Source organism: Microtus ochrogaster, linkage group LG2, assembly GCF_000317375.1.
Source record: "Microtus ochrogaster isolate Prairie Vole_2 linkage group LG2, MicOch1.0, whole genome shotgun sequence".
Classification (NCBI taxonomy): domain Eukaryota; kingdom Metazoa; phylum Chordata; class Mammalia; order Rodentia; family Cricetidae; genus Microtus; species Microtus ochrogaster.
In genome coordinates this window covers 52,640,941-52,651,463 of record NC_022028.1, presented here as the reverse complement: position 1 = coordinate 52,651,463, position 10,523 = coordinate 52,640,941, and the positions used below count along the sequence as shown (strand labels likewise).

The following is a 10,523-nucleotide window of genomic DNA, read 5'->3' as shown; positions in this document are numbered from 1 at the left end:
TGTGTGTTTCTGGGAGGAGGTATTGTACCTTTCTCCTTGTTGAGCCAGCGGATGAAGCGGCCGTAGCTGTGGGGCTTGAGCAGCAGCTCTTTGAGGAACTGCCACAGGTGAATGGGTTGCCCGGAGCACGACGAATCCACCTCGCCGTCTGTCCATCCCTCCTCGCTGGTGGAGGCTGGAAGCCAGGGCGGTAGGGTGAGTGGCATGGCCACCACCCGCTTCCCCGGGCAGCCTCCCTCAGCCCCACCAGGCCTTCTTGCGCCTGCCCGGCTCACCGCAGTAGTGAAGGGCCCCGGGCGAGGTCCTCTCCTTCATCCAGGCCGCTGTGGGACAAGCAGGGGAGGTTGGATACCCAGCTGAGGTCCCCCGTGGCTGGGGTCCTACAGCTCCCTGCCTCCCGCCTATCTAGGGTAAGTAGGTGCTAACACGGGAGTGGGAATGTCGGAGCTGCGACACTTTCACAGTGCCTCTGTGTTCAGGGGCTTACCTTTCCTCACTGTGAAACGGGACAGGGACATTCTTTGGAGCTGTGGCCAGGCGGCAGTGCTGAGGGCTGGCCCTCAGCGTTTGCACCAGGCCTTTCTCTCTAGCTACCCACTCGACCACCCCCTCACCCCTGCTAGGTCATCAGCCATGGAATCTGCTGGTCAGGCGCCCAGGCTGGGGCAGGCACTGACCATTCACAGAGTCACCTGAGTGGGTCCTGTCCCCCAGTCTCCCAGCCCTCTAAGGGAAGGGGCCTTGACCCAATGAGCAAACGCAGAATCCTCCAAAGTGCCAGAGAGGAAAAAAGAGCAGGCAACAGCGCTGTGTGTGTAAGCACAGGTGTGCCATCGCTCGTGGGAACGTCAGAGGACAATTTGGGGGAGTCCGTTCTCTCCTAACGTGCAGGTGCCAGGGCTCGAGCTCAAGCTGACTGAGCTGAGTTCAGTCACTACCTCTTTAAAAAGCTTAAAAAGCTGGGCATGGGATGTGTGCCTGTAATCTCAGTGCTTGGGAGGCAAAAAGATCGACCAAGTTCCAGGCCAGCCTGGAGCCAGGAGGGACCTGGCCCATGCAGCTTCATGTCTTACCTGACTTCCAGATGTCCAGGTGGGCATGTAGCACGTCCCCACCCAAGGGCGCACGCTGGCGGAACTGCTCCTCCGACATGGCACACAGCTCCTTGCCGCCCAGCTCCTGGAAGGCTTTGCCTGCTGGAGGCAGCCGGTACTGGTGCTCTGTCCACAGCAGCCACTTCTGCACGTTTCCAGGGCTCCAGTCCCCAGGGTCTGGGCAAGAGACAGCATCTTAGCTGGGGACTGTGGTGGGTGCCACCCCAAAGGCGGCCGACCATGACATCCGGATCCTCAAGGAGCTCCATGACGGCAGACACTCCACCAAATAGGAAGTGAGAAGGAAGAGCCACGGTCCTAACACAAGCTTGCTGCCTCTGAAACCCCATCACAAACGGGTGTCTGTCTAGCCCCTCACGGGGGCTCTGAAGGGGACAGTGGCATTCAACCACAGACAGCCAGATACCTCTTGCCTTTTCACAATCTTCTCAAGGAGAAAACCCACCCAGGAACCCTTTATCCTGGAATTCTAGAGACAAGGAAACAGGGGTGCGTGAGGGGAGGGGTGCGTCCCTTGCCCAACACTTTGCAAACGCATTTGGGTTCATAGCAGCTGCCCCAACTGGCTATAGATCAGCTAAAGGTGGGGGAACTGATTCACCAGCTGTGTGTGTCCCCTGGGAAACGGCTCTGGGGGCACATAGCTGGAACCAGACTGGGTCACAGTGGCAGTGAGGCCTCCAGGAGAACACCGCTTCAAGCTAGTGTCCCAGCTGAGTGACCCGCAAGCTAGGCTGCTCCCACTTCATAAGGCCGTTTTCTTCCTTGAGGTCAATGCAATTTGTTTCTGTCCCCATTGTTCTGGGAGCACAGCCCTCCCAAGCAGGGATAGGGAAGTGGTACCGTGGGAGAGCCTCCTGGGGCAGGGCTCTCTGGAGTGTGGGAAAGTGGAGACAAGGAGATGTGAGGGGGAGCTACCTGGAATGGGGACACCACTTGGGAGCATCTAGCACATTGGGGTGGTGGAGCAGGAGCGGAGGGGCAAGAGAAGCCCCTACTTCCCATGGGAAAACTAAAGGATGGAGATCAGGACTTCCTGTTCCTCAACCGTCCAACCTGAAGCACTAGCCATGACACACCCCAGACCAGGCACACACAGAGACACACACACAGACACACATGCACAGTCTGTTCCTTGGTACCCCCTCCTCCTCACAGCCCCCCATCAGTTGACTGGGACCACATTCGGCTATTCAGTTATGCTCCATCAGGCCAGCTCCACACACAGAGGGACCTCTACATCCTGTCAACTGCTCAGAACCCCGGTCCCCGTAGGGTGAGTGGCAAGTCAGTCAGTGGGAGACAATCTCAACAGAGGATCAGCAGCCTCATGGGGTTGCTGCCAGTGAAGCCTGAAGTCGGCCAGGGACAGGACCTTAATCCGTGAGAAAAGCATTCTAGGTTGAAGGACCAGCAGGTGCAAAGGTCCTGGGGTGAGTGTTGTGGAAAAGAAGGGAGACCAAGTGGGTGAAACAGAAAAGGCGGGGCGCTAGACGAAACAGCGCGTGAATGCTCTTTATCCACTAAGAGGGGGCAGTGTGGGTGGGCACGGCCCTGGCTCCAGCTGCTGTGTGCCCTGGGCTGCCCAGGGTGATCAGAGTCCCTGGTGGAGGTGGCAGGGAGGGTCTCACCTGCTGTGATGTTGAGTAGCTTGCACGCGGTCTCGATGTCCTTCAGGACTTCACCCACCACCATGGACTGCACCTGCTCTAGTGAGTGCTCATCCAGACTGCTCCCAGAGGCCTGGCTGTCAATGACCGGACACTGCTCAGGCTCCTCCAGCGGTTCCTCCCTGGCACTGGCCGCGGGGACCTTGGCTACCCAGCTGCCATCCTCGGGGTACATGTTGAAGTAGGAGAGGTAGAAGGCAGACAGGCCCTGTTCAGGGGTGGCCGGTGGGCTGGGGCTCCATTCCCGCTTCTCAGGACCCACTGTTTCCACCGCCGGCTTCTCCACACCTGTCCGCAGTGCCACATCTGGGGACAGCAGCAGGCAACCAGGGGACACGACGCTCAGGCCCGGACTGGCGCTGCCCATGCTGCCGCTGAGTCTTGTGGCTGCGTCTGTAGAAGTCAGAGAAGGGAGGTGGGTCTCACGGCTGCCCTGGCTCTGTGGGAGTCACTAAGCTGGTTGCAAGACTCAAGGCTCAGCAGGCAGTGGGCTGGGCCTGGGAGAGGCCTGGGGGCTTCTGGGTCACTGGGCAGTGAGTATAGGGCTGGCTGGAAGATGGGACACGGGCAGGTGGGGGGCAGTTTTTCTTAAGGTCTGGCGTAACACAGGCTGGCCTGGACCATCTGGTCCTCCTGCCTCCTGGAACTCCTAAGTGCTAGAATTGCAGCTGTGCTGGGGAGAACCAGGGCACCTGGCTCCATCTCTGGTCACTCTGTAGGGCCCACCATGCAGCTGGCTTTTGCCACTGCAGGGGCAAAGGAAAAGGCCCAGACTGGAAAAACCCTTGGGTTTCTTCAGGACCACAGCTGACCTGTCTGAAAATGCCCTACAACTCAAGAAACAGGTTTCTGTGAGCTGAGATGAATTTCAGCTTCCTCTCCCCAACCCCCTTGCTCATGCCTACCCTCTCCTTGCTCAGTGCCAACCTTCTCCTTGTTCAGTGCCCACCCCTTGCTCATGCTCAGCCTTTCCCACTCTCCAATACAGCCCTGAAGGCTCCTGCAGAGAGAGAAATCCAACAAAGGAGTTACCTCTGGTTCCAACTCTTCCTTTCAAAGAATCCTTTAAGTGACAAGGAAGAAAAGGTTTGGGTGGGTAGGGTGGGCAGGGGCGGGGGGGTCTGGAGTTTCGGGGGACAGAGGGCACGCCTGGATTAATTTCAAGTCCTTCTGTGCAAACATGTGTGTGTGCCATGGGCCCTTGGTATTTACCAAGGCAGTGTCCCCACCCTGGCCTGTGCCCACACCCTATATCCCAGGTGGTAGCCCCACCCCAAGAGAGCCTTCTCCAGTCTCCATCCCTCCTCCTTCACCCCTCAGTGGCCTCCTGCCCAATCCACAGCCCCAGCAGCCCCACGTCTGCCACGTTAGGATAGTCCCTGCCAGCTCCCTGGGCCCTGTGCCCAGCTGTAAGCTTTTCCAAGAGACAGAACTCGATGCTCCCTGGCCCTGTTTGCCTGGCCTCAGCCACAGGTGTGTGGGTGGGGGGGCGGACAGGTGCTGGGGTCCAGGCACTGTGGCAAGCGGGGCCAGTGCTGACCCAGGTGCTATGTACTGCCACGTTCTTGCTTCGTCTGTTGAGTGGGCTTCATAGCCCTGGCACCCACACACTCCCCGGGGGAGACAGTCTCAACTTTCTTCCTAGCCTGTGTTACGGGTGGGAGAGTCAATGCCTTCTGGACCCTTCCCCAGCAGAGACTCCAGCCTCCTCTCTCTCTCGGCTTCCCAATCCAGGGCTCCCCTGACCGAACAGTGAACTATGTATGCCACCAAGGAAAGGCTCCCTGAGGCCTGGGGCCTGGTGGCTTGGCTCAATGGCTGGCTGCACCTTTGACTCCTCATGCCTGCAGCTGGGCTGAGGCCTGAGCAAAGGGTGTCACAGAGGATGCTGTCACGCGAGGGTGCCCACACACCCTGTGCTGGATAGTTTTGTCAACTTGACACAAGCTAAAATCATCTCAGAGGAGGGAGCCTCAATTGAGAAAATGCCTTTGTAAGATCAGGCTATAGGCAAGCTTGTAGGTCATTTTCTTAATTAGTATTGATGGGTTAAGGCCCAGCCCACAGCCAGTGGTAACATCCCTGGGCTGGCGGTCCTGGGTTCTATAAGAAAGAAGGCTGAGCTGGGCGGTGGTGGCACACGCCTTTAATGCCAGCACTTATGAGGCAGAGGCAGGAGAATCTCTGGGAATTCGAGGCCAGCCTGGTCTACAAGAGCTAGTTCTGGGACAGGCACCAAAGCTACAGAGAAACTTTATCTCAAAAAAGAAAGGAAAGAAAGAAAGAAAGAAAGAAAGAAAGAAAGAAAGGAAGGAAGGAAGGAAGGAAGGAAGGAAGAAAAAAGTAAGAAAGAAAGAAAAAAGGCTGAGCCATAGGAGAAATCCAGTAAGCAGCTCCTCCATGACCTCTGCATCAGTTCCTGCCCTCAGGTTCCTGCCCTGTTTGAGTTCCTGTCCTGATCTCCTTCAGGGGTGAACTGTGATATGGAAGTGTCATTCAGATAAACCCTTTCCTCCCCAGGTCACTTTGGTCATGGTGTCTCATTGCAGCAATAGAAACCCTAGTTAGGACGCCACCCACAGCCTGGGGACATGAACTGGAATCTCCCCCATAGATGATGGCCAGGCTTAGCAGAGTGTAACCCGCCCATGTGTGGGCTCTGCTCCTTGGACCACAGTCTCTTGAGGGCATCGGCTCTGACCCTCTCCCTCTTCTGGGGTGTCTTGGCCACCTCCTGCTTGGGTCCCTGCATTCTCCAAGGTTCTCCTTCTGCTCCTGGCTGCTCATCCCACGCCACTGCCAGGTTCATTTCCTTCTAATGCCCTTTTATCAGACTTTGCTCAAGCACCTGGCAGGCACAGCTCCGACTGCCGGCCTGGCTCCACAGGTTGGGATATGGCTGAGCTGGTAGAGTGCTTGTTAGCATGCGTGAAGTCCTGGGTTCTATCTCAGCACTGCACAGATGAAACTCAGAATGGGGGAAGGCGTTGTGTGGCAGCCAGAACCCAGAGAGCATGCTCTCCTCACATCCAGGCTCTGATGAAGCTGGCATTTCTCTCCTCGTTCCTTGCAGGGGACATAGTCATGCTATTTCCCCCATGTTGCTGTCCTCTTTCCCAAGATGCCATTTCTTTCTCATCCCAACTCCCTAGACCCCCACCCCCATGGAGCCCTTCTGGTATCTCCATTTCTAATGTCCCTCCACCCCATGACTGGCAACTAAGTCCATGACTATATCCTCAAAAAGCCATCTGCCTATGAGAATATGAGGACTTGGGGAAGGCTGAAGCTCAGGTAGTGGCAGGGAGGGACTCAGACCCACGCAGAGGAATCAGGACCTAACCAGAGACCTGCTCTGCAGACCTGAGATCCCAAAACAAGCCTGTGGTCTGCCAGCGTGTTGAACACGGGCTACTCTCTGTCCCTCTCAATTGCCCAGGGTTACAGTCTCCCAAGTGATCCCTCCCATCTCCAAACCTCGAGCTGATCTCAGGGGGTAGAGTCTGGATTAAGGCTCAGTGGGTCTGGCTTGCTCTTGCCCCAGAAGCCCTGGCTGCCTCTCCAGACAAAAGAAAGCGTGGTGACAGCTGGTGCAGGCCGAGTCAAGAGGCAGGGCCACACTGGAGGGTTAGCGGGTAGACCTTCATAGCTTGGAGTCCATCCCTAAGTAACTCCTGTCCCCCAGGAAGATAAGTAGGGCACAGAGAAACCAATGGTGGAGACTGAGCACCCCATTCCCTTTGGGGCCACCTTTGCCCCTCGTGTCTTCTGCTCATATCCAATACTCCATCCTCAGGGAATGAAGTTGTCCAGGAGACCCTCATGAAATGCCTGGTGGCCGTGTGTCAGGAGCCCCTGAACTCTATGGCCTGTGAGGTTTCTTCTTCTAGACCCAGCCTCCTAGGGACGGTGATGGAGCATGAAAATGCCTTAGGCCACCCCCTGTCCTGAGACCCAGTTTCAGGACCTGGGAAAGTGGCCCTGAGGGACGTGTCAGCCACTGTCACCCCCTGCTCAGCCTCCGGTGGCCTGACTTTGTGAGGTCTGGCCCCAGTTGCTGGCCACTCCCCAAGTCCTCCCAACCTCTGAACCCCTTAAACAGGCTAGAGACAGGGTATGGAGAGAGACTAGGACCTGATGAAGAGCCCCACAGAGTGGGAGAGCCCCCACGCCTGCACCCCAATACCCACAGGCTTGTCAGCACCATGGAGAGAGCCGGGTCAGTCCAAGCCTTAAGGATCTCAGGCTCGCCACTTTCCTGACCTCCCCCCTGCACGCTCCAGTCTCCCCCTGGCCTGCCACTCCCCTGCCCATCTCTGCCTTTCAAGGCTCTGGCACCCAGCAGCCTTGCCCTTCCTTATATCCCTTGAGGTGAGGGGAATCAGGCCTCCTCACTGGCACCCTGTGGTGTCGGGAGTGCTGGCTTGGCCTCCCTCCACCAAACAGACCAGCCACTACCCCAGTGTAGTCTGAGGTTGGTTTGGGCTACATGGGACCTTGTCCTTATAAAATGAGAAGTGGGAGGAAAAGAAAGACATAGCTGAGTGTCCCTAATTGTCCCTGGAATTTGTGTTCACAGGTTCTGAGAGGCTCCCATGTGATAGCAGTTACTGTCAGCCTGTTCTTCCTCCTGCTGCCAGCAAGGCCCCAGCCCCCCTGTTCCCACTCCTGCTGCCAGCAAGGCCCCAGTCCCCCGGGGGGCCTGGGGGAGGCTGGGGCTTGAAGAGTCCACTGACTACCCTGCTGCACTTTTTGCCTGACTGTCAAGAGTTTTCCAGAAACTGCAGTTTCGTCTTTGCTTGGTCTCCTGTGTGTGTGAGTCTTCCAGAGAAGTCCTTTCCTCAGGGAGCCCTCAGGGCCTATGGGGCTGCCTTCCTTCTCTAGCAGCACAGGCTTCCCACGTCTGAGCCCAGGGACCCTCCTCAGAGGGCAGAATACAGCGGCTCCTCTCTTTCCCACTCCTCCTGCAACCAATCAAGACCCAGAATGAACGGTCCAGGGAGGCTGGGACAGATGAGGAGGTGCGACAGGAAGTGTCCCTAGACTTATGTCCCCTTCTGGTTGGGAGCCCCCTGCTGCCTGAACCCAGCCACTAAGGGTTCCCATCTCAGCCCTGGGGGTAGGGGTGCCTCCCTGGAAGAACCCTGAGAGGCCTCATTGTCTTTTTCTTCTGTGCTGGGAGGCCCTTGTCCCATGGCCCCCGCAGGATACTAGTGAGGTCTCTGGGTGACCAGGAATGATCAGCAGGAAGGGTGGGAAAGGAGTGGCAGGTTCAGGCTTCACAGTGGCAGCTGGAGCCCAGAGCGTTAAATGTCAGCAAGGGCCCAGGGCAACGGTGCCAAGGTTTGCTTTGAGAAGAGCGGTTCTACCTGCTGAGCTGCCTGTGGGGGCTCGGGGACGGGACAAGGGGAGGGTCCCAGGCCAGAGCTAGGTCCTGCCTCCCGTCCTCCAGCTCTGGCTGTGGAAGCATTTCTTCTGAGACAGCTGTGCTGTATGTTAAGGCTGTGGGTTGCCTGGTGTGAAGGGGTTGGAGCACTGGCGGAAGGCTTTCCTGGGGATTACCACGGTGGAGCGTGCCTGAATGCTCACCTGGGAACAGGTGAGGGGAGAGACTGGAGAGAGGGAGGAGAGGAAGGAAGGATGAGAACAAGGGAAGACTGGCACCCCACTAAGTGAAATGGCAGAGACTTGAGGGTGGAGGAGAGGGAGGTCTGGGCTCCTTGCCCTTCCTCCACTCTGCCCAGGTCTGGATAGCTGCTGGCCTCATCTATACCACCTTACTTTCTGGTGGGAGCCACAGCCAGGAATCCCTGCCCATTGTATGCCCCCGCAAGCCTAGGATATAAGCTGGCAAGTCCAGCCAACGTCTAGCCAGCTCCTAAGCAGCTCTCAGACTCCCATTCCAGCATCTCCTTCAGGACATCTCCCTTCGTGGGGAGACTATGGTGTATAACCTTCCTATTCAACAGACGAGGGCTACAAACACTCCAAGGAAGAGAGATGCCCCGTGATCCTTAACCCATCCTTTCTTACTCCGCATGCGGGGCCTTGGGCTTCCAGCCAGCTAGAGCTGACCCTTTCTGGGTTCAGCACGGGCCACAGCTAGCCAGCCAGCTTAGCCTCCTGTTCTGGTTCCCTGCAGGCCCTGTCTTAGCAGCCACTGGACACCCAATGGATGTAGCCCTTCTGTCTTGGGTCTGGATGGCAGGAAAGTCACGCCTGAGTCACAGGGTCCTGAGCATCTTTGACAGGTAAAACTTGCAAAACACAATATTCAGCCGTGGGCACCCACCACACCTGGCATGGGAGAGATGCTGGACCACTTACAGCCAGGCTCCTAGACCCAGCGAGACCGTCCTTGCCCTTCCTCGGCCTCCCAGTGCCCGTGTGCTGGGATAGGGTACTCCTCCAGGCAGCATCAGACGCTCAGCTTGCTGGAACCATCCGCACGTGCGGTGGGCAGCACCTGCTCGCTCTGCCCTCTTCCTGGGCTGGGGGAAGCTGCAGGGCTGTTTACTTTGTTACTTCAGGGAGCAGCTGGTATGGGGCCCTGCAGCTTTATTGGGGTTGTCTTGAAGCTGTTTGCTTGGGGAGGTGGGGGCAGGAAATGAGCTGAGTCTCCGTCTTGGCCAGGGGCATGGGGTCATCCATGGAGGCCTGTGACTGGACTGGGGCTGCTGGACACTGCTGGGAGTGGAGGCAAGAGGTCTGGGGCCCATATAGGGGACCCATGCATGCACATGCTCTTACACACACACCCATACCCCCTACACGCATAGGCACACCTTGGCCAGTCTCAGGGGCCACTCTCTGTCTCTTTCTCTCTGTCTCTCTCTCTGTCTTTCTGTCTCTGTCTCTGTCTCTCTCACATACACACACCTTGGCCAGCCTCAGGGGTCTCTCTCTCTCTCTCTCTCTCTCTCTCTCTCTCTCTCTCTCACACACACACACACACACACACAAGCCTCCTCTCTCTCTCTCTCTCTCTCACACACACACACACACACATCCCTCAGCCAGCCTCAGGGGTCTCTCTCTCTCTCACACACACACACACACACACACACCCCTAGGCCAGCCTCAGGGGCACCTCCGGGGCTCAGGCCCTCAACCCTGTCATTCCTACTACACTCGCCCTCCTCTCCTCACTATGGGAGTCTGACAGTTTAGAAATGAGTGCCTTGGAGCTGGCAAGACGGCTCAGCAAGTAAAGACAATTGTGACCAGACCAAGCCTGGCACAAATGATAAAAGCAAGAACGGACTCGAAGCTGGGCATGGTGGTCCCCAGGAGTCAAGGCAGGTGTAGCTCTACAGGACTCCAGGAGGCAGGCTGGCCTCTGACCCCACATCAACACCCTACCCCTATACACACGCACTCTCAAAATAAATGCAATTTATAAACACCTAAACCAGCAGAAATGAGTGCCTTCAGGGTAAGATTTAACGTGAACTCAAGACCAGCCTGTACTACTCCGGGGCTACAGAAAGCAGCTCAAACCGCAGCCAGTATGGTGGCACACGTCTTCAATCCCAGCACTCGGGAGGCAGACGCAGGTGAATCTCTGTGAGTTCGAGACCAGCCTGGTCTACAGAGCTAGTGCCAGGACAGGCTCCAAAACCACAGAGAAACCCTGTCTTGAAAAATGAGTGCCTTCAGGGTAAGATTTAACGTGAACTCAAGACCAGCCTGTACTACTCCGGGGCTACAGAAAGCAGCTCAAACCGCAGCCAGTATG

At 57.0% G+C, this 10,523-nt stretch overlaps 1 protein-coding gene across 2 annotated transcripts in view; it reads right to left on the bottom strand.

The window, feature by feature from the left end:
* Nucleotides 1–10,523, bottom strand: part of Spdef (SAM pointed domain containing ETS transcription factor) — a 13,707-nt gene that overhangs the window by 2,203 nt on the left and 981 nt on the right. The window contains exons 2-5 of one of the 2 annotated variants that reach the window (XM_005360374.2): nt 2,747–3,178; nt 1,074–1,271; nt 276–323; nt 29–175 (exon numbers count right to left, since the gene is read on the bottom strand). In XM_005360374.2, coding sequence (XP_005360431.1) covers nt 29–175; nt 276–323; nt 1,074–1,271; nt 2,747–3,152 — 799 coding nt within the window. In that variant the 5' untranslated portion in view covers nt 3,153–3,178. Of the gene's footprint in view, nt 1–28; nt 176–275; nt 324–1,073; nt 1,272–2,746; nt 3,179–10,523 lie in introns of those variants that run through there. The other variant, XM_005360375.1, reaches the window with a different exon arrangement.